General features: G+C 39.2%; 2 protein-coding genes across 13 annotated transcripts in view; one reads left to right on the top strand and one right to left on the bottom strand.

Moving 5' to 3' along the window:
• Positions 1–20,561, top strand: part of Rev1 (REV1 DNA directed polymerase) — a 73,612-nt gene extending 53,051 nt beyond the window's left edge. For 7 of the 9 annotated variants that reach the window (XM_085679541.2, XM_085679539.2, XM_087898089.1 and 4 more), the window contains 14 exons: positions 627–755; positions 4,692–4,846; positions 8,265–8,384; positions 12,190–12,410; positions 13,503–13,675; positions 15,808–15,910; positions 16,612–16,777; positions 17,021–17,223; positions 17,798–18,031; positions 18,486–18,606; positions 19,022–19,239; positions 19,326–19,482; positions 19,672–19,774; positions 20,150–20,561. In XM_085679541.2, the coding sequence (XP_085535667.2) occupies positions 627–755; positions 4,692–4,846; positions 8,265–8,384; positions 12,190–12,410; positions 13,503–13,675; positions 15,808–15,910; positions 16,612–16,777; positions 17,021–17,223; positions 17,798–18,031; positions 18,486–18,606; positions 19,022–19,239; positions 19,326–19,482; positions 19,672–19,774; positions 20,150–20,261 (2,215 nt within the window). In that variant the 3' untranslated portion in view covers positions 20,262–20,561. Of the gene's footprint in view, positions 1–37; positions 164–626; positions 756–4,691; positions 4,847–8,264; positions 8,385–12,189; positions 12,411–13,502; positions 13,676–15,807; positions 15,911–16,611; positions 16,778–17,020; positions 17,224–17,797; positions 18,032–18,485; positions 18,607–19,021; positions 19,240–19,325; positions 19,483–19,671; positions 19,775–20,149 lie in introns of those variants that run through there. The other 2 variants (XM_087898090.1, XM_048430275.3) reach the window with 2 other exon arrangements.
• Positions 20,562–21,406: 845 nt separating this feature from the next.
• Eif5b (eukaryotic translation initiation factor 5B) overlaps positions 21,407–23,767 on the bottom strand; it is a 54,448-nt gene continuing 52,087 nt past the window's right edge. For all 4 annotated transcript variants that reach the window (XM_048430276.3, XM_048430277.3, XM_048430278.3 and 1 more), the window contains exons 22-24: positions 23,155–23,293; positions 22,071–22,232; positions 21,407–21,816 (exon numbers count right to left, since the gene is read on the bottom strand). In XM_048430276.3, the coding sequence (XP_048286233.1) occupies positions 21,709–21,816; positions 22,071–22,232; positions 23,155–23,293 (409 nt within the window). In that variant the 3' untranslated portion in view covers positions 21,407–21,708. The remainder of the gene's footprint in view (positions 21,817–22,070; positions 22,233–23,154; positions 23,294–23,767) is intronic.

The following is a 23,767-nucleotide window of genomic DNA, read 5'->3' as shown; positions in this document are numbered from 1 at the left end:
ACACACAGTAGATTTAAAATTTACCATTTTCAATTAGGTCCCTCAAAGTTCTGGAACCCTGGCTCCTGCCCAGAGTGATGTCCTACCATACAATGCTGTTGGCATCTCAACCACTGCGGAGCCACTTGAGGAGCATTGGAATTGGTCAATTGGGAATTGGGTGGTAATAGGATGAGTACATTTTGTCTGTTTGTCACATAGCACTGTTTTGTGTAGTTCTTTCGTTCATATTCTTTGTCTTTGGGGGATGAGCCCTGGCTAAACTGTGCCACGTGTTAGAAGAAGAAAAGCATTTTGACAGCACATTCCTGCTCTGTGGTGGTTGTGATATCACCAGCATATGGCATGCTGGCATCTCTGCAAAGGGGCCAGAGGTCAAGTTTTAGAAGTGTTTATCTATAGACGAAAGAGATGTCATTTACTGTAGTAAGACAGTTGTATTGTTTTCTGTTGGGGGGACAACAGACTTGTAAATTATCCTAATGCCTATTGTTAACCCCTGACGAGAGGGGGAGTTACATGGAAATTGTATATTAGTGGCATGGGGAAATCAAACATACTTGCTATTTGGTTGTCAGCTTAAGACTTCCTGATGTAATCTCTACTGTATTTTCTTTTCTTTTTAGACAATTTGGCATTAAGAACGGAATGTTTTTTGGGCATGCTAAACAGTTATGTCCTAATCTGCAAGCTGTTCCATATGATTTTCATGCATACAAGGAAGTTGCCCAAGCAATGTATGAAACATTGGCAAGGTATTGTGTACAATATTCTCATGTTCATTGCTTTTTCTCCTTTGATTTACTCCTAAGAGTCCAGTTTTCTTTAGCATTTTCAGAGTCACTGGGTTTTTGTCTTTCCTGTGATCCTTTTTTTTCGTCTGTTAATTTGAATACTGCCTTTCTTTATGAAGCTTCAGTATTGGGAGTTTAGTCTCAAGGAAAAATTTGCATTCCATCAATGTTCAAATGCTTCTGATTGTGAGGTGAAATCTGTATATGGACGTGATTTTCTTTCCCATGAAACCAGATAGACAAAGAATTTGGGTATTTTGTTGTTTTGTTTCACTTGGTTCTTCTCTTTAATTACATTTGAATTATAATATGTTTAAAATTAGAATTCACAGAATGAGGTGTAATAGGGTGCACTGTATCTCAGAATTTCAATACCAGCAAGGTTCATGGAGGAAAGCCCCTGAATTGTAACTGAATATATTTAAAACTAATAAGCCAATGACAGAGAAGCATTTAAAATCTTTTTTCATCTTAAATTTTTTTCTTTTTTCTTTTTTTTATTGATTTTTATTGAGCTCTACATTTTTTCTGCTCCCCTACCTGCCTCTCCCCTCCCCTTCAACCTTCTCCCAAGGCCCCCATGCTCCAAATTTACTCAGAAGATCTTGTCTTTTTTTACTTGCCAAGTAGATTAGATCTATATATGTCTCTCTTAGGGTCCTCATTGTTGTCTAGGTCCTCTGGGATTGTGATTTGTGGGCTGGTTTTCTTTACTTTATGTTTAAAAAGCACTTATAAGTGAGTACATGTGATAATTGTCTTTCTGGGTCTGGGTTATCTCACTCAAAGTAATGTTTTCTAGCTCCATCCATTTGGCTGCAAAATTCAAGATATCACTATTTTTTTCTGCTGTGTAGTACTCCATTGTGTAAATGTACCACATTTTTTTTATCCATTCTTCGGTCAAGGGGCATTTAGGTTGTTTCCAGGTTCTGACTATGACAAACAACGCTGCTGTGAACATAGTTGAGCACATGTCCTTGTGGCACGGTTGAGCATCCTTTGGATCTATACCCCAAAGTGGTATTATTGGGTCTTGAGGAAGGTTGTTTCCTAATTTTCTGAGAAATCGCTACATTGATGTCTAAAGGGTGTGTACCAGTTTGCATTTCCACCAGCAGTGCAGAGGTGTTCCCTTTTCCCTACAACCTCTCCAGCATAAGTTGTCATCAGTGTTTTTGATCTTGGCCATTCTTATAGGTGTAAGATGGAATCTCAGAGTTGTTTTGATTTGCATTTCTCTGATGACTAAGGATGTTTAACATTTCCTTAAGTGTCTTTCAGCCATTTTAGATTCCTTTGTTGAGAATTCTCTGTTTAAGTCTGTACTCCATTTTTTTATTAGATTATTTTTTCTTTTGATGACCAATTTCTTGAGTTTTTGTATATATTAGATCAGACTTCTGTCTGATGTGGGGTTAGTGAAGATGTTTTCCCATTCTGTGAGTCTTGTTAACAGTGTCCTTTGCTTTACAGAAGCTTTTCAGTTTCAGGAGGTCCCATTTATTGTTTTTCTCAGTGTCTGTGCTACTGGGTTTATATTTAGGAATTGTTCTCCTGTGCCAATGCATTCAAGTGTATTTCCCACATTCTCTTCTATGAGGTTCAGTGTGGCTGGCTTTGTGTTGAGGTTTTTGATCCATTTGGACTTGAGTTTTGTGCGTGGCTCATCTTAAAATTTTTTTAAAAATATTTATTTATTTATTATGTATACAATATTCTGTCTACGTGCATGCCTGAAGAGCCTCATTACGTGCAGGCCTCATTACAGATGGTTGTGAGCCACCATGTGGTTGCTGGGAATTGAACTCAGGACCTTTGGAAGAGCAGGCAATGCTCTTAACCGCTGAGCCATCTCTCCAGCCCCCTCATCTTAAAGTTTTTAAGCATATCAAAAAATTATTTTTTTATAAAAGTCAGTCTCTGGTAATTGTTTTACAGTGGTTGGTTAGTTAGCTTGAGGAAAGGAGATAAAGGATAAGAATTTTGGTGTAGGCTTTTAAGACACTAAGGCAGTATTAAAAAGAATAAAAATAATTTAGTAGCATATACGTACTCTAAAGTCAGTCATGTATTTTCTGTGTAAAGGGCTAGAAGAGGTCTTTCTCACAAGTACTTAACTCTGTAAATTGAAAAAGTCTTAAGTGATGTAAATCCCCAACTCAGGCCTGCTCTGGTGAAAATGTAAGGACATTGGTCCAAGAGCCCTGTCGACACTCTTAAGACATAAGTGAGTACACACCTGCCTCTGACTTCACTTCTGACTGCCCGCTTCCCCAATTGAAAGTAGAGTGTTTCTCATACTATATATCCTGTTTACTGTTTCCCCTCCCTCTACACGCCCAGTTCCTCTTCAGTCCACTTCTCTCGGGACCCGTTCCCCTTCCGTCTCTCATTAAAAAAGTATAGGCTTTTAGGAGATAACAAACATAGCAAAATAAAATATAATAAGGCAAACAAAAACCATTCCGTTTTAATTGAACAAGGCAAACCAACAGTAGGAAAAGAGCCCAAGAGCATGCACAAGGATCAGAGATCTAGTTGTATACACACTTGGGAGTTCTATAAAAATACTAAACTGAAAACTGCAATATATATATGCAGAGGTCCTGGTGCAGACCCACCCATGTAGGCCTGCTTTTTTGTGTTTGTTAAGCTTTATTCCGAACACCATTAACCAGTGTGTTCATGTAGCTGCTTGATTCTGCTAGTCTCATCAAAAGAAACAATTCCAGTCCCTGCCTTTGTGGAAGCTATTTTAATAGTAAAGAAAACAATGTATAAGGAAAAATTTTAGTTACCTATCAATCACAACTATTCTTAATGCAAGTGCAGTATTTTTGGCGTTACCATGTTTCAAATGTGTTAAATGCTGTTCAAAAGCTGAGGGCATTGATAGCATCTAAAGGAGGGCTGGGAATAGGTTAATAGAGGTGCTGATGTTTTCTCAGTTACACTTAGTGGAGTAGGTTGTGTCTGGGGACTAAATAATTGAGGGAGAGGTAGGGCCAGTTTTATTATCAGTGGGTGAACACTTTAGTGGGATGTTTCTGTTCTCAGAAAAACAAACTCATTGTCTTTATTTTAAAAATAAAAATAAACCCTAAAACCTTTGTTAAATTTTTAGTCTCAGTAGCATTTGTTTATTGGATGAGTAAATATGGTTTATAACCTACCAAAAGGTGTGTATCAAGTGGATTGAGACAGTGATTGTGAGACCTCTTCAGCTGTCTCTGGTCTGATTCTGTTCCATGGTTCCTTTGTACTATAGCATCTCAGGGATTTAATAGATAATAGATATTTAATGATGGTATTTTGCTTTTAGATAAACTAGTTCTTGAACTGATGTGTGTAAACTTCTGTTCATAAAGGTTTCTGATAAGCCATGTTTGAAATTTTCTTAGATATTTTGGTACCTGTGATCCATTCACCACTTTTTAGCTATTCATGTATACAAGAAAATTTTTAGTACAGTCATTTCAGCTGTTATAGTTTTAGTATGAAATTGGAATACTTATTAACTTTGTAGTCAAAAGTTAGATAAGTGGGACTGGAGAGATGGCTCAGAGGTTAAGAGCACTGACTGCTCTTCCAGTGGTCCTGAGTTCAATACCCAGCAACCACATGGTGGCTCACAACCATCTGTAATGAGATCTAGTGCCCTCTTCTGGCCTGCAGGCATACATGCAGACAGAACACTGTATACATAATAAATAAATAAAAATATTTTAAAAAAGTTAGATAAGTAAGTAGTAGCCCTTTGGATGGGTTATGAAAGATTAAAAGTATGTTTTTGTTGTTTTTCAGTATTTAAAAATGCCTTGTCTTTTTTGTGTAACATTTAATGTCTCCCAGAGCAGACCTTAGGTATTCATTGTCTTTGCTTTGTATTGATAGCTACACACACAGCATTGAAGCTGTCAGTTGTGATGAAGCCTTGATGGACATTACTGACATCCTTGCAGAGACTAAACTCACTCCTGATGAATTTGCAACTGCCCTCCGAATGGAAATCAAAGACAAGACTAAATGTGCTGCCTCTGTTGGAATTGGTTAGTATCTGACTTTTATGTACTTGTTTTTACTTAGTTTGGAATCCTTTAATATCCCTTAACTTAAAGGAATTTTAATAACTTACTACATGTTGCAGAAGTGGGTTTTTTTTTTTGCCTTTTAGCATTGCTTAAAGATGTGCAATAACTTAAAACTGTTGGAAATGGAAGCAAAGTGTTAATAGAATATTTTTTCAGTAAGGGAGTTAGAATCATTCTTGGTTTTCAAAAAAGGAATGTTAGATTAACTTTCAATTCTTGTTTTCCTCAAATTTGAACAGAAAGTATACCTTAAAAACAGGTTCGTGGCATAGAACTTGAAGGTACAGCTTTAGTCTTCTCTTCCCTTTGCTTTCCTGTATCACAGTGTTCTCTGCAATTGTAGACTCTACTTCCTCCTCTCTCCATTCTGTCTTTCGTTTATTCAGCTGCTGCCACCACCTGTCCTCCGTATGTTGACTTTATGCTGTACTATTTAGAATTGAAAAGCGTAGGCTTTCTGTGTCACTTTTTCCTACCTATCTCAGCCTGTCCGAAACTGTCTACCAGGAAACCCTGTCTTACCATGCTCTCAGGTAGAATGCTTCACACTCTGTCCTGCAGACTTGAAAGATAGTTAATAAAGCTTTCTAAGCATGCTGTTGTTTCCAGCTGATTCCAACATTCTCATTCATAAACCCATTTCCCTTATGTTCTTGTCTTTTGAATCAGTGCTGTGTGTGTAGCTATCAATACAAAGCAAAGACAATGAATACCTAAGGTCTGCTCTGGGAGGCATTAAATGTTACACAAAAAAGACAAGGCATTTTTAAATACTGAAAAACTCAGTGACATCATAGATAAGTTAATCCTACATTAATTTGAGGCAGGGGAGAATATAGACCAGCCTGAAATCATGGTGAGACCATGTCTCAAGATGGGGGTTTGAGAGAGAAAGGACCAGTGATTTATGTTTGTAGAGATGAGGTGACATACATGCTGCTGAAGTACTGGGGAACTACTAGGGTGGTCACAAAGCAGAAGAAAGAAAAACTTGGGAAAACTGAGCTGAACACTCAGCAGCCACTTACTTCATCTTTGGTACTTCTTATCAAATAAGTCTCTTCATTCGCCACTGCCCACTATAGAAAGAAACTTATTTGACCAAGCTTGAGAGTAACAAAAATAATTTATGGGTGTAAACATAAATATTTGTGGCAGGTAGTTTGACAATATGCCCATTTAGCAAAAGAATACTGGGTGTGTATAGTCTCCTATCCACTCTGGTCTGTGGCCTACCCAGCTATGGGATTTATTAAGATTTAGAATACTGTCCTGTGGAGCAGGCATCACATGTAATGAGAGAGCAGTGTTTGACCCCTATAGCATTCAATCCCAGTAGTGCATCAAGCGAGTACATCTTCCAGCAATATTTGTAAGATGTGAAACATCACAGAATACTGAAAACAGATTAAAACAGATGAATACATTGCCATTATTCATACAAGTACTGTCTGCCTCCCAGACTCCCTACTGTTGGCCTACAAGTCTCTGTCAGCCTTTCTTCTCCTACCAACCTCTGCACTTCAGTGTCAGACACAGTTGTAATTCCTCGTTTTTGATCAACTTCTAATCTACAAGTGATTGTGTAATATGTTTTCAGTTCAAGAATGGAATTCAAACTAAGATGCCATTTGGTAATTCACTCTTGTCCCTGTCTCTCTCACCCTAAATTCACCAATTTGAGCATTTTGGTATGACTTTTCTAAACTTAAAGTTCCCTACAAGAGCCAATATATATATAGCCTAGGAAAATATATGTTATTACATGATTCTTTCATATGTTGTTAATGCAGTGTTTCGTTCATGGAAAAGCTTACCTGAGACTGTACACCTAATCAAACTTCAGCCCCCAACAGCCCTTCTCTGTAGGTCTATGCCCTCTGGTATCTATGGTGCCTGACCATATCTCTGCCACCATTTTCTTTTTTTTCCTAACATAGATTATTTGAAGGATTTCTCATCTTGTACTCAGATAACACTCACTTCCAATCCTCCCAGGTCTTCCCCAGTTTGTGTTGTGTTGCCTGTGTACCCACTGGAACATGATCAATCTCCCAGTAGCCAGCCCTTTAAGGAAATCAGACTTTCCCTATATAACCCCTGCCAGATTCCCTCAGTTGTGGAGAGCTACACTTCAACATCCTTATCACAATTTTATTGAAGAGTTCTCTGATGGTTTCCTTTCTAGGCCGTCACTTTGGGGTGGTGAGGTGTGGGTAGGGGTTGTCCCTGTTTCTCAACTGTGCGTCTTCGGATATGGATGCCACTGCACAAGTAGCTCCATTGCCCTTCACATTCAGCAGGAGTACAGATTATGGACTTCTGCATGGTTTCTGGCATCAGCACTTGCCATTGACTCAGCAGTACAGATCACAGACAGCATCATAGCCTTCTGCAGCAACATGGCCTTCAGGGCAGCACGGGCCAAGTACACCAATATGGTGCTAGTGGTGGCAGCAGCACAGACCACAGATAACCGAATAGCCTTCAGTGACAACACAGGTCTGGACTTCAACATGGTCCCCAGCTGCTGCAGAACCAGGAACTCAAAGATAGCTCTCATAGGCAGCACAGACTACGGACATCAACATGACCTCACGCAGCCTCCAAGGCCACCCACATCAACATGGCCTGGGACTGTGTTGATGTCTGTTTCCCATGTTAAAATCGAGGGCCATGCAGTTGTCCATGAGGACGCCTGTGGTCTATGCCACCATATGAAGCCATATTGATGTCCATGGGCCATGTTTCTAGCACAGTTTTCATTTCTGGCTTTCACCTCCACTTGGAAGACCTTAAAAGCCTTCTCTTACATCGATGTTTGCTTTGGAGGCATTGTTTCCAATGTGCGTTAACCTGTTTCCTCCAGGGTTCGAGTGTTAACTGATTTTATTTTAGCTTTAGTTTTTCTCTAAGTCTGCCACACTTCTGAGTGGGAGGAGATTTGAGACAGGGTAGCCTCACTGTAGCCCATGCTGGCTTCAGATTCATACCCAGTGGGCTACTTAAGCCTCCTGAGTATTAAAATTATTTACATGAGTCACCACACCCAGCCTAGCCCTCCTCCTGTAAGATCAGGGCTGTTTTCTCTGATCTGCATGAGGAGTAAACATTGAAATAATACTTGCTTTAAAATAAAGGAAAACCTCTATTCAGCAACCTATTGGCTAAATCCTGGGATAGTAAATGAAACTACTAAGTATATACCTTGTTTAAATTTATCAAAACTGAATTAGTTTTCATCATTTTAAGATGGGTGAATGACAATCTTTTTTATGAAATTTTATATTTGTCTTTTTATGTGTTCCTCTTTATGAAATTTTAAGAAATAATTTTGGTTATTTCTTGAACAATTTTTCCTCTTTCAATTTCCTAGGTTCTAATATACTTCTTGCTAGAATGGCAACTAGAAAAGCAAAGCCAGATGGGCAGTACCACCTGCAACCAGACGAAGTAGATGATTTCATCAGAGGTCAGCTCGTTACTAACCTACCAGGTAAGTACAAGTCTTTTACCAAGCATTTACCTGTGAGAGATCACAGACCTTTATAAGTACTTTTCATGCCATCGTTTAAGTTATTGTGGGGCTGTTTGTTTTCACAGGCAGAGAGCCTTGATAACGTGGTTTTCTCAGGGTATCTGATCATCCTCCCTCAGGATCCAAGTGCTGGAATGACATGCATGTCTTTCCTGTCTCTTTTTAATAAATTATTAAGGGTCATGGAAAAGAAAACTACATTGAACATCCTATCAATTGATTTATTACATATTTTATCTTTTCGCTTAGTGGATTCTCCTTTACAGTTGGTAGGTGGCCACCCTAGCATGCTAGAGGCTCTGGATTCCATCCCCAGCACCACATTCATAAAAGCAAGCTGTTTGTCCAGAGACCCATAATCCAGGCATTCCAGGGGTGGAAGCTGGGAGACCAAAGTCCAGTATCTTGTGGCTCAGTCAGCACTTCACCACCCTGGGCAAAAAATTAGTGACAAAGATTTCTTAAGTAACAACATCAATGATTCTGTGAAATAGTTTTAGAGAAAATATGAAGTTAACTTAGTCTCTTAAAAACATTTATTTTATCATGTCTTATGTTTGCTCATGAACATGCCTTGGCGTATGGAGATAAGACAATTTTGGGGAACCAGTTCTCTCCAACTATGGGTTCTAGGGATTATATCAGGTGTGTCAGGCAAGGGCCTTTTCCCAGTGAACCATCCTCTCACCAGCCCAGCTTCCCCCCTTTCCTTTGTTTGTTTGTTTGCTTGCTTTTTTTTTTTTGAGACAAGGTTTCCCTGTAGTTTTAGAACCTGTCCTGGAACTAGCTCTTTAGACCAGGCTGGCCTCGAACTCACTGAGATGCGCCACCACTGCCTGGCCAACTTTCATCTTTTAAACCCATAATCCAAATAGTATATTTCTAAGATGAAAACAAAGGTTTAGAAATGCATTTATCTTTTCTGTGAGATTATGCTTCTGAAATGCAGTTGGAGTATAATACTGTGTGTATGTGATGCCTTAGCTTTAATTCCCAGCACTTACTTTAAAGATTGATTTTGTTCTATATTGTGCTCATGAATGTGTGTCTGTGTGGGGATATGTACATGCAGTTGCCCATGGAAGCCATAGGTCTTAGCTCACAATTACCTGTAACTCCAGCTCCAGGGAGAACTAAGTCCCTTGGGCATTGGGAATAAAACTCAGGTGCTCAGCAAGAGCAATAAGTATTCTTAACCTTTGTGCTGTCTCTGTAGCCCCACCTAGCACTGCTTTTAAAAAAGAAAAATTCAGAAGAGAAAAGGGCCCTTGGGCATGGTAGCATATGTTTGTAATATCAGCACCTGGGAGTTGGAGGCAGGAGGATTAGGAATTCACATCCAGCCTTGGCTAAATGAACTCTTATTTCAACGAAACAAAAGAGAATGAGGAATAACATTAAAAATATAATTAAAGGTGGTACACACCTTTAATCCCAATACTTAAGAGGCAGAGAAGGGTGGATTACTGTTTAAGGCCAGCCAGGACAACAAGGAATACATAGAGAAACCCTCTCTTGAAAAAACAATAAATGATAATAATAATCCCCAAATTTTGGATTGATTTACTTGACTTCTGCATGTCATCCCTGTTCTGAAGATGGCATTTTGTAATCCATCCTCTCCCTAAGTTTGTTTGAGAGAGCATAAAGCATTCTTCGGAAGGCACAGAGAGTGTGTGCATGTGCCCAAGCATGTGGAAACCAGAGGAATATGTCAGGTATCTTAAAACTCTGTATTATTCAAGATAGTCTCTCACGGAACATAAAAACCACTTTGGCTAGGGTAGCTAGCTAGTGAGCTCCTGAGACTCATCTGTCTTGTCTTCTTCCACTACCTTTTCATAGTCTGAGGTTACAGGAATACATGTCCATACTTAGATTTTATTTATTATTTTTAAGTTTTATGTGTCTGATACTTTGCATGTTTGTATGTTATCACCTGAATGCCCGTGCTGCCTGCATAGGTGAGAAAAGAGCATTGAGTTCCCTGGAATGAGAGTTGTGAGCTTTCTTGTGGGTGCTGGAAACCAAACCCCAGTCCTCTTGAAAGATCAACAAATACTCTTATCTGCTGAGACATTGCTTCAGCCCTGTGCCTATTTATATATAAACATATATATACATATGTGTATATATACACAAGATATGCAAGGGTGTTACACAGAGAAACCTATCTTGGGGGAAAAAAAAGAAATAATCCAGGTCTTAAGGAAAGATACAAAATATTTTGTTTGGGGTCAAAAAGAGAGTAGTAGATTCTAAGCACATTCCCCTTTTATCTTTTCTTTCTTTTTGGTTGGCTGTGCTGTGGTGAGGTCCTGAGCCCTGCTTACTTCCTGTATACAAGTGCCCCTTTTTCTTATGAACTCTGAGGTGCATTGCATTGAATCAGTAACCATTTTAGTTCTGTCTTTGAATATCATCATTCTCTCCCCACCTCTACTACAAGACCATTTCATTCTACCAGATTAGTTTTCCATATAGAGCAACTTCTCTTCCTCAGACGATGATTCCATTAGATGAGCTTGATTGTGTTTAACTTAGTGATATTTCAAATATGAGTAGTCACAGATAACTTCTGAAGCAGTGCAGTGGGTTTCCCACACCATCACATTTACATATACACAGTGCAGGTTTGTTTTGACTTGGTCTGTAAATAGCACAAGTGGGTGCCAGCATCCTTTCTACCAGGATATATATAGATCAGCAATCTCAACCTGAGGGTTGCTACCCCTTCTATAAGCTTCTCTTTCCAGAAATATTCTTTATAATTCATAACAGCAAAATTACAGTTACAAAGTAGCAGTGAAAACAATTTTATGGTTGGGGTCCCCACTACATTAGGAACTATATTAATGGGACACAGCATTAGGAAGGTTGAGAAACAGTGAGTATTTTCATGGTTTAAATTTGTCTGACCTCCTTCCATGCCAAAGATGCTTTTAAAGTTCATCAACTCCAGACCTGTGTCTTATTTTACTATCTCTAGGGGTTCTCTTGACAGGAACATAACTTGGGTTTTGCCTGCCGTTGGAGACTACTCAGCATAGAAGAAAAAGTTACATAACTACATTCAACTAAAAGATAGCAGCAGACTTTGCTCCTTTTTGATAATATACAAAAAGCATACAAACACATGGTTTTCACTGCTAGTAACTATGGTGCAAAGTCATTTAAATAAGAATTATTGTTTATCTGATTTACTGTAAACTGCTTTCTCAAATGTGTATTTCTTTTTAACATATTTTGGATGTGGTGTAGGGCAGCAGAGCTCCTGAGTGTCCTGGGTAGCACTGGAACATTGTGTACATTGTATAAGGCCATGGAGACTGTACTCTGGCCCAGCTGTAGGAAGAATTAATGTCACCTCTTTAAGGTGGTCAGTTAGCTTTTGATAAAAGAAATGAGTCTTCTTCCCTTACTATACTACCATTCCTTGCTTAGCAGCCTTAGTCCTCATGTCACTGGTTCTACTTCTGTTCCTTGTGAGATGTGGGCCTTGTATTGTCACTTCCCCTCTAGTTCTGGTCCAGAGTAAATGCTGTGAAACCATCATATTTGCAGTCATCACAGTACAGTTTTTACTCTGTGTGTATTTGTGTCTGTGCTATAGATTCAGACCATAAGTTCTTAAACAAGAGTCTGTAATCTTGGAATTATTCACAGAATTCTTTTTATATAAAATTTAAGTTTTGTTTCATGCATGCCTAAATAAATCAATGACCAAAATTGTCACCAACTTTCTTTGTTTTCCTTTTCTTAGGAGTTGGACGTTCAATGGAATCTAAGCTAGCATCTTTGGGAATTAAAACCTGTGGAGATTTGCAGTGTATGGCTATGGCAAAACTCCAGAAAGAATTTGGCCCCAAAACAGGTCAGATGCTATATAGGTTCTGCCGTGGTCTAGATGATAGACCCGTCAGAACGGAGAAGGAAAGGAAGTCTGTGTCAGCTGAGATCAACTACGGAATAAGATTCACCCAGGTAACATGTCTTTACATGCTCCTCTTTTAACCTCTAAAGCTCTTGATGATTGGTGGTCTCAAAACCTTGGAGACTTGTAAGGTAGATCTCCAGTTAAGAAATCGAGGTCTTTGGTGGTGGTGGCGCATGCTTTTAATCCCAGCACTTGAGCATCATGTGGATCTCCGTGAGTTCTAGGCCAGCCTGGTCTACAAAGTGAGTTCCAAGATAGGCAGGGGTGTTTCACAGAGAAACCTGTCTTGGGGTGGGGGTGGGGGGCAGAAATATTCCAGGTCTTAAGGAAAGATACAAAATATTTTGGGGTCAAAAGTGATTTGAATTGTAAATATTCTCATTACCAATGAAAAGGAAAGGGCCAGACAAATATATTGAGTTTTAAAATTATAGTTAAAAATAGGTCTCCTTTACCTCATTTTCCATCCCCATAGTGCAGTAGTTCTCAATGTTCCTAATGCTGAGACCTTTCAATAGTTAGTTCCTCGTACTGTGGTGACCCCCAACTATAAAATTATTTTTTGTTACTACTTCATAACTGTAATTTTGCTACTCTAAAGAATTGTAATTTGTAAATATCTGTCTTTTCCAGTGGTTTTAGGAGACCCCTGTGAAAGGGTTGTTTAGCCCTCAGAGGGGTTACGACCCACAGGTTGAGAACCACTGTGTAGATGGTAGTAGTACAGGTGGACTGGTTTGCTTTCCTTAAGAATACACATTTGGATTTAGGTATGTCTCTGGAATTCAATTCTGTAAACACTGCATATCAAGATTTGAAATCTGACAAGCACTGGGTCTTGTGAACTATCATTTAGGAATCTGACGTAGTGCTGGATTTCACATTTATCAGGGAATTTAAGAACTGCAAGAGGTCAGTAATAGTATAAAAAAAAGCAAGAAAGGAACTGCCTTAGTACACTGAAAACATGAGCATTTATATTAACACACATTTCAAGGTATATATACAGTGTTTCTTTTAAACAAATACAATAGGGATATAAGATATTTAAGATTCAGAGCTAAGATAATCGAGAAGAACTATTAGATTAAGTAAAATAATATGGAAGTGGCTTTTTTCCCCTGTTTGTGTTTGGGTAGCCAAAAGAGGCAGAAGCTTTCCTTCTGAGTCTTTCAGAAGAAATTCAAAGACGACTTGAAGCTGCTGGCATGAAGGGCAAACGTCTTACTTTGAAAATCATGGTACGGAAGCCAGGGGCCCCTGTAGAGACTGCAAAATTTGGAGGCCATGGAATTTGTGATAACATTGCCAGGTAACCTTTTCTTTCTTTCTTTCTTTTTTTTTTTTTTAAAAAAAAACGAAATTGGTAGTTATATTCTGTGCAAATTATGTCAAATAAAATAAAATTAGTTTTAAGCTTACCAGTCCTGGTGTTGCTAAATATACTATAGAGCCAGGCCAGCCTGTGGTGACTTGATTTAGGTTTAATACCCTATTGCAAAGTACTAAAGGCTGAGGGATGGGTACTTTTTAAAGAAAAGATTTAGTTCACAGTTTTTGACGATTCGAGAGGCTGGCACTATTTTGAACTCTTTTGGCCAATGGCATCACAGTGGCAGGAACATAGGCCAGACAACAGTCACAGTGCGAGACAGGAAGCTAGACAGGTCTCAAGGGCAAGGTTTGCTCTGTATAACAACCTTCTCAACTAAGTGTTCATGACAACATTATTTATTTCCTAGAGCAATGATTCAATCAGCTCCTGTCCTTGTCTCTTTAGGTCCTCTAAATCACTGCCATCATACTGAGGGTCAAGTTTCCAGCATGACTCAACAGACCACATCCAAATCACAACCACACTTGAGTCCAGTCTCCTTTTAGGGTCTCCAGGCTGTTAACTTGAGTGTAGGTAGGAAAGTGCTGCCCATTAGTGAGCCAAGGAGGGACTGATGTGGTGTGTGAAATATCTCAAATTTTCATGAGTAAATCATTCAGAGAACTAGCATCTCTCTCTGAAATGAGCATTCTCTCTCTAAAAACCTGTGGAAAGCTTTTCTTTAACACCCTGACTTCTGATGTGTTCATGTGAGGTCTATGACCAACATGAAATCACTTTTTAGAGTGGATCTTCTATTCAGCATACTGCAGTTCATCTGACAAACCAAGTGGTAAGATCTTTAACAATGAAACCGTATTTAAGGGTTACATTATTATGCATTACATTAAAGGTTTTCAGTAAAGATTAGCTCATACCAAACATAAGTTGCTTATTGTATTGTGATCTTGTAAAATCTCAAATTTCCACATACACTGTGGAAACAAGCAAAGTCAAACAACATATTTATAAAATGTTTAAGTATAATAATGTATATGTATTTCACATGGAAATTAAATGCAGTGATAATGGAACATGTCTGTCTGAAATTGGTTCTTAAGCATTAGTTTTTGTGGGCAGGCAAGAGGGATGCAATAACAGGTCCAGTTTATAGTTTGTTTCTGGGAGGAACTGGGAGTGATGTGCGCTCACGCAAAAGAATCCCCAATGGCATTAAAGATAATAGGATGAGTTAAAACCATTGCTACCACATAACAGGTCCTTCAAGGTTCCTTACAGATCTACAATTTTCCATTCTATGGCTTTTATGCCAGGCTATGACAGTATTTAACGTAGTAGCTACATATATTTTCTTTGATAAGCTATAACAGTATTTCACATAAGAGCTACATACTTTTTCTTACACATAAAAGCTCTGAGAGAAAAGTAGAATAGAAGATATTTAAATGTTGGAAATATTCATCAGTGGCTTTCCTTTAAATATAATGGAGAGTCAAAAACCAGAGGTTTGAGAGATGGTTCAGTAGTTAAGAATTCATCTTTTTTAAAATTATGTATATAATATGTATATATGCGTGCATGCATACAGGTGCTGTGACCGACAGACAAGGGTGTCAGGTTCAGAAACTGGAATTTCAGGTCACTGAATTGACTAATCTAGGTAAAGGGAACTGAACTCTAGTCCTTTATAAAAGCAAGTGCTCTTAACTACTGAGCCATTTCTTCAGCCCCCACCCCAGGTCTTTAAAAGCAAAACAGTGGATTAATTTCTCCTGTGAATATTACTTGTGCCTTAGTATAATTTTTTAAAGTAAATTTTGCTTGGAATCCAACTATTCTGGCTACTTACCACAAAGTCTTAATTACAATACTTTATACTAATGTACATTATCTAAAAATTTTTTCCTAAATCAAATTTTGGTTGATCGTGTCTCCATGTCTTGTTTTCAGTATCTGTGTTCTATATGTTTTCTATGCTTGTGGGTGGTGTTACTGGCTTATCGTAAGGGCGATCATTTTTATAAACCTACTAATTCTTGGCAATGTTTCTATATTTTACTATATATGGAATGTACATTTATTTGCTTAGGAAAGTAATTCTCTTATAGGACTGTAACTCTGGACCAGGCAACAGATAGTGCAAAAGTAATTGGAAAGGCTACTCTCAACATGTTTCATACAATGAAGCTAAATATATCGGATATGAGAGGGGTGAGTATCACTTAAGCTTTTTTCTGTAGTGTAAAGTCTGAGCTTCACCTGAGCTTGGTCATGGTGCAGTCCAAGCATGTGTGCAGGTCTTTAGCGTCTTATGTGCTGTCCAAGGAGGGAGACAGAACTTCCCATCAGGCCTGGTCATTGTAAGTTTGAGTATTATTCAAATTCTGTATTTTTTTTTCTTTCCTCCTACCCTCTCCATCCCCAGCAATGGGCAAGCACACTTATTTCTGAGCTACTGCCCCAGCTTTACCAAGTTATTACTGTAGGGAGAGCTTGAACCTCATGCCTTGATCATGCTAAGTAAGTGCATGCTGAACACTCAGCTACACCAGCCTGCCAGCTTCAAAGGCAGATCCTATTTAAAACCCCAGCTGGGGCTGCTGAAGTTGCTGAAACACTTCAGCAGATAAAGGTACTTTGTCCTCAAGCCCAGGTTATTCTCTCCCCTCCAATAAACCTATGGAGTACTGAAATCCACTTGTTGGGATATTCCATTTCAAAGATGTTAGGGTGGAATCAGATACTCTGAGGGTAAGGAAAAGCTACTTAAGTCACTCACCCACCAGCGTCTGTGGATGACTCATGGATCGTTTGCATAGCTGCATCTACTTCTTTATTCTAGGAACAGGATCTAGATGACATTACTGATTGCTTAGTTGAATTTTTACAAAATAATTCTCTTTTCATTCTAGGTTGGGATTCAAGTGAATCAGTTGGTTCCTACTAATCCAAATCCTTCCACATGTTCAAGTCGCCCATCAGTTCAACCAAGTCTCTTCCCTGGTCTATCACATTCTGTCCATGATCTCTTCCAAGTTCAGAAAGCTCAGAAATCCACAGAAGAGGAACACAAGGAAGGTGGGTAGCCATTAATGTGCAGCTGTTCATTTTCTCCCCCAAATGAGTCAGTCTCATTTTAAATCAGCATAGGTCTCTGCCTTCTTCAGAATGTGATTGTACTTTAAAAAAAAAAAAAAAAAACTATGAATCTATAACTGTTTGCAAGGAACAAAGAATTTAGTGATGTGAGAGGGGCTTGTTTTTTTCCTCAGATGAGCTAAAGAGAGTATTTAATTTTTATTTTTATTCCTAAAATTGTAGTATTTCTGGCTGCTGTGGATCTGGAAGTATCCTCTGCTTCTAGAGTTTGTCCTTTGGTGTCACCCTTTTCTACACATCTGGCAGCTGGTGTCAGCACTGACACTAACAGAGGCGAGTGCTCAAGGAAATGGAATGGTCTGCATTCTCCTGTCAGTGGACAGTCGAGACTTAATCTGAGTATAGAGGTTCCATCACCATCCCAGGTATGCTTAGAAACAGTATTCTTTATTTTGTAGGTTGGCATACAGTCATCTTCGTATGTTGCTATCCTGTTCTCTCATTCCCCTCCCATTCTGCAGGTGCCCTTGTCTGCTAGTGAGTCCTGCTTTGTGCTTTGTCACGGGTATCCTACTACCTCTTCTGCTTTTGTTGACATAGAGAAAGGAGACAGATACAAATACTGATCCTGGGTCTAGTGAAAGGTGCAGCTCCCATGCTTGCATTAGATCCCCTTTAATGGTGACAAGAAAGGAAGGACTAGCCAAAAGAGCAAGGGATTTTGCTACTTTTTTATCTTACCGCTTTAAGTATAACTACTAATATTTGGAGGTTGTTGTTGTTCCCTTTCCATGGGTGACTTCTCACCACAAGGTATTCTGTGAGTATATGTGAACTTCCTTGTGTGTGCTACCACCTTCTAAAGTACACTCAGCTTCAGGTTCTCTGTCACCTCAGGCTTCAGCAGCACTGTCTGTGAAGATAGCCTGGGCGGGGCTAGCTTTTTGAAGGCTGATGGTCTGCACTTTCGTTTCTCAAATTTCATTTGGTATTTTACAGATTGATCAGTCTGTTTTAGAAGCACTACCACCTGATCTCCGGGAGCAAATACAACAAGTTTATGCTGCTCAACAAGGAGAGCCACGCAGTACTAAGAAGAAAGAACCAGTAAATGGTTGCAGTTCAGGAGTGTTGCCACATCCTGTTGGCACAGTTCTGTTACAAATACCAGAGTCTCAAGAATCTAATAGTAACACCGGAATCAACGTCATAGCCCTTCCAGCATTTTCTCAAGTAAATTAATGTTAGAGACCCTCTGTCATAGTTTTCTCACTTATCTTTAGCTCAGTTCTTACTTTCATCTCCTCTATACCTGTGTAATTCCTTAGAAGCTTGCACTGTACGTACCACCAGGTATATACATCTGCGACACTGGTGGCCACTTTTTTCTAAAATAGGCAGTCAGCACCAGAGGGAAGAGAAGTTGGAGGTGTGGCATGGTATGTAGTTGCCTAAAGTATCTGGAAGAAACAAACACATTCTTTCTCTCCTTTATTGACCCATGAAGATCACTAGATCACATAAATAGGGTCGAGATGCACAAAGGAGAGCAACACAGGCTGAGTTCCGATAAGTTAGCATATAAACTTTTCCTCATTTTCTACCATCCTAAGGATCTATTAAGAGTGATTTTTAAACAGTCTAGCTACCATCCAGAATTAACTTGAGTTCTCTTTCTTCTTTCCAGGTGGACCCTGATGTCTTTGCTGCCCTTCCAGCTGAGCTTCAAAAAGAGCTGAAAGCAGCATATGATCAAATACAAAGGCAGGGAGAGGACACCGCTCATCAACAGACAGCCATTACGTCTGGTAAGACAGCTGATAAGTCATAAGAATAGAGCGATGGCATCATCATGTAAGTTCTAACTTCATCCTAGAGGATCTGAAGTGATGGACGTATTTGGGATACATGTTAAGCTGGTTGAGACTAATTATTTGAAACAGTGTAGTTTGAAAACATGAAATCTCAGCTTCTGGATATGAATCCCTGAACACTTAAGCCTGAGTACTTGTTGAATTTTTCTTTTAGTCTTCAGGACCAATCCACTACATATACATAGCATGTCCAAGGTCAGGGTACTAAGTTGTATAACTGGAAGGAATTGTAGGGCCTAGGCTTAAGTTGCTACATTCCTGGCCTCTTGGTAGTAGGGTGTATTGGAAAGATGGAGAACCCATGGTATTATCTAGATTACTTATGAGGATCTCATGCTTTTTCTTTTAGTGCCGAAGAATCCTTTACTTCAGCTAAAGCCACCAGCAGGGAAAGACAAGCGAAACAAGAAGAAGAACCCCAGTGGTTCTCCCAGAAAGATTCAGAGTCCTTTGAAAAATAAGCTGCTTAGCAGTCCTGTAAAATCTCTGCCAGGGGCCTGTGGGAGCCCCCAGAAGTTAATGGATAGTTTTCTAAAACATGAAGGAATGGCTGCCGAGAAACCCCTGGTAAGTGGAAAAACTAAAGACTAACTTTTACTAGATTGTAATGTACTTGACACTCACTGTCTGAATACGTTATTTTCTTTCAACAGGAAGAATTCTTAGTTTCCACCTCTGATGTGCAGAACCCCTCTAATTTGCAGCCCAACCAGACCAACTGTGTTAGACCTGCAGCACCCAACTTAGCTGGAGCTGTTGAGTTCGGTGATGTGAAGACCTTGCTCAAAGAATGGATAACTACTATCTCAGGTTGGTGTGGTCCATCTAGTAGCTGGTACTAGTTTCCTGATTCAAGAACATGAACCAAAGTTGTAAGACTTGCTTTGATAGCTGTAAATTGTGTGTGTGGTGTGGGGAGGGGGTTACAGTTAACTGCAAATTTCTGACTTTCTCTAAAAATACATTGAGGTCCTTATTTGAGGTTTTCCTCTTTCCTAGATCCAATGGAAGAAGATATCCTGCAAGTTGTGAAGTACTGTACTGACCTTATAGAGGAAAAAGATTTGGAAAAATTAGATCTAGTTATAAAATACATGAAAAGGTAATTTGTTAAATATTTTAACTAAAAGAAGCTCTTTGAGGGTCTAGGGACAGACAGAGCAAGTTTTGAGCTTCCTGAATTAATCTTGTAATTCATATAGCATTTTTGACAGCTTAGTAACTTAAAAATGTAATAATCACTCCCAAGGTTATATTCAATGCAGAAGTTGAACCATACCTAGGTCTTTAGCTCTCCTACCTCAGTCTTTGTGAGTGTTGAGATTATAGGGGTGAGCTACCCTGGCCAGTCCAAAATTTAATACATTAAAAAGAAAAACAAAAAAGAAACAACCAAGCATGAAGCTAGGTCTGGAGGGAAAGAAAATGTGTGTTGGGTTTTTTTTCTTTTTAATGATGGTCATCTTCTCCCTTCTAGGCTGATGCAGCAGTCAGTGGAGTCAGTTTGGAACATGGCGTTCGACTTTATTCTTGACAATGTTCAGGTGGTTTTACAACAGACTTATGGAAGCACACTGAAAGTTACCTAAATGTTTCAGAGAGCCTGGTGCTCTCTGCTAGCTGTACCAGCAGTGATGATGTGAGGTATTTGCAAAGTGCATGATAGTGATGCTCTGAGTTTTTATAATTTTAAATTTCTTTTTAAGCAAGTGTTTTGTACATTTCTTTTCAGAAAGTGCCAAATTTGTCAGTATTGCATGTAAATAATTGTGTTAATTCTTTTACTTGTAGCATAGATTCTATTTACAAAACGTTTGTTTATAAAGTTTTATGGATTTTTACAGTGAAGTGTTTACAGTTGTTTAATAAAGAACTGTATGTATATTTTGTACAGGCTTTTTTTGTGAATCTTTTAAAAAAAAATCAACTCTAGGAACCAGCAACAATTTGTTATACTTAAAAGGCTGAAAAATCTCCATGCCAGCCTGCTGCAGGATGTGTGCAAAATAAATCCTGGCCTGGTATTTATTCCCGATCTCCATGGACACAAGTCCAGATATTAACAACTTTATGTCCCTAGAAAGTGTTGAGAATATTTAATACCTAAAATAAATTTTTCACATACATAACCTCTCTCTTCTCTCCCTTGTTATTTGTATGTCATGACACTTTAAATTCCATGGTAGTGAATTTTGGTGGCTCATTTAGGACCCTCTCCCCCACGCCCATTCCCCAGGAATAACCACATCTAGGGATAGTCACAAGTCTGTTGTAAATAAATCACTGTGAGGTCTAACAACGCTGAACTCCAGTAACTTACTGCCACGTCTTTTTAACAGAAGACAGTGGAATGTGTACTAAAATAAAAAAGACCAAAATTAATCTACAAAAGTTCCTGTTCTAGGGCATTTTAGTGGGTGCAGAGAGTGAAAGCTACACTGACATGAAGGCCTAGCAGAGCTTACCGTCTTTATTGGCAGCTTGGAATTGTGATGATTACAGTGACCTCTGATGACCAGTACAGGCAGAAAACAGCAGTCAGCCATCCTTTGCTCCATGTCTGCACACGAAGCAGATAAGGAAACAGCAGACTGCCTAAATCTTTTTAGAAAAATTCCTACGGGCATATGGCAGAAAACCGCTGGAGAGGGGGTGTCACTGTAGAGAGAATAGCCATAAAGATATTTCTTACATCAAAAAGGTTCCAAGAATCACAAAATCTGTAGAAACTTGGTTAATCAAATACTGCAGGACTGATTTAATCAGTATAAAATTGAAAGAGATTTAGATTTGTAATAAAAATCCAAATTTGAGGAAGGGCAAACTTTAAAACAGCAGCCAAGTCTTGAGGAAGGGTGAGTGCAGGCACGCTGGACTGTGGGGCGGGGAACTGACCACTGTCAAACCAGTGTAAGTTGCTTGGTTTCTCATGGAAAACATTTTATACACCTAAGTCCATCAGCGTCCAAGAGTCTGTTCTGTTGGTAATATCACAGCATATTACATTTACTCCAAATTCTGTCCCATGTGGGAAAATTAGATGATTTCAAATACTTTCTTCAGCTCCACAATAAGCTGCCAGTCACTCTTCTGCATTTCATCTCTGAACCAGTCTTTGAGTGCATCGATGGACTGCCGGCTGATCTGCAATAGCCCAGGCACAAACATGGTGAGCCAGAGGTAAGTAAAGTATACCAATGAAAGCCAGTGGTCCTAGATGTGCTTAAGCAAAGAGAGATGCAGTGCTTTCCAGTCTGCTTCAGGGCCCAAACCCACATCTGTGAGCTGAGGCTCTGGGGTCCATGGATTGTCAGTTGCACTACCCTCTTATCAGAAGTACCACTTGATGTTCCCCACACCATAAAATTTCAGTGTGACGATAAGGCTAAAATACTTACCTTGCTCACAAGAATGTCTGTAGCTTCGAAATGTCTACCAAACATTTTGGGAGATTCCCCAGGGATGGGTTCTATTTTGACACAGACCTCTTGTCCTTTTTTTGCAACATCCACTTGCTTGTGGTTTATTTCAATACTTGTTACTATCCCAATGTCAACGAACTACAAAAACAGAAAGATCAATGTCAGATCAGATTCAGGATCTCCATAGGCCTCATGACAGCTAAACCCTAGTCTCCACAGTAGAACTTAGCAAAACCTCATGAGATGGCAAAAACATCTGGTGTCATTTTGTGGTCCTGCTATAAATTCATGGGCTGTAAAAGGGAACAGCATACACCAACTCAAGAAAACTGGTTGTGTAGCTGGAAAATCTTTGAACAAACAAAAAAAGGCATGGAAGGTTGGCTGCTTTGTGGACAAGGGATGGGGTGGGGGAACATCTTAAGTGAAAAAGCATTTGATTTTCAGAGCCACATGTCACTATCCTAAAATGAAGACTTCAAAGGCTTTGTATCAATAAGTAACACCATGACCAGTACCCATTGACCAGACTGGGCACTAAGCATTAGCATAATGAGTAACTAGGACATCCTTTCAAGGCCAGTGAGAGCTCTGTGCGAAACCAAGCAGTAGAAGAAGAACACAAGTTTGTATCATCCATTTACGTAATTCAAAGACTGCAATGGCTACTATAACAATATTCACTGGGGTAAAAGTCACCAAGAAGTAATGTTTACATGGCCTGCATAGTGCAAGTGCCCCCTTTTAGGTTCCTTTTTCAGTAAGTCTAATAAGGAGGGAACAGAAAAATACAAGTGAGCAGAATCTACAACACATTCGAGCTGGACTCTTCACAAAGGAGGCGTACTCTGAACTGTGACTCCAACATGAATCAGCCCAAGCCAGGCCCAGGAATGGAGCAAGCACACATGAGAGGATGAATGACATTACAACAGACAAGCTACCTAGAACCAGGGCTCAGAATCAACACAGTTTCATAAGATTGGACACTTCGCTGGAAAATTTTGTTCCATTATATTTTTTCCCATGTTAAGAACATTGATATAGGCCTGGAACTTACATTTTTGCTTGGAACGCACATAGGTGTTCCTTGTTTCACTTGGCCAGCCTCCACAGTGACTCCTATTACTATTGGATCTCGAGAATTGAAAATGTACTGAGGGAGGATTTTCATCTTGCAGGGAAATACTGCTATGTGCCTGAAAGTAAAGAGAAAGCAAAAAATCTAAAGCTCATAAAATTATTAAACAGAAAGCAAATGTAATGAACGTGAAGTTTGTTATATGAATGCACTTTATACAGACGCTGTTGAGAAAAGCCTATGTTCTCATTCTCTCAAAGCTATGGAGCCTGGCCCCGGAAGATGAATGTTTTTGCCAGTCATATCCTGGAGTTCAGAACGTGGGCAGACTTGCTGACATGTTTTTAAAAAAACAAAAAAACAAAAAAACAAGGTTTTCTCCATCATATTCCCCAAGTTTTCCAAAAAACTGCCATGAGGTAACTGTCCTTGTCAATCACATGCTGGAAGCACATTCAGCCAGTTTAAGTCCTGAGCTACTGTCCCTGGGTTACTCTGGTAATCTCTTTCCTAGACAATGGAAGCCCCCTGGACAAGGTAACTGCCACTGACTCCCTAACCATCCAGGTCCATGTAGCTAGAATAGCCCTCA

The sequence above is a fragment of the Myodes glareolus genome, chromosome 18, assembly GCF_982192425.1.
Source record: "Myodes glareolus chromosome 18, mMyoGla1.1, whole genome shotgun sequence".
Classification (NCBI taxonomy): domain Eukaryota; kingdom Metazoa; phylum Chordata; class Mammalia; order Rodentia; family Cricetidae; genus Myodes; species Myodes glareolus.
The sequence above is the reverse complement of the archived record's forward strand: the minus strand, read 5'-3'. Positions and strand labels throughout refer to the sequence as shown.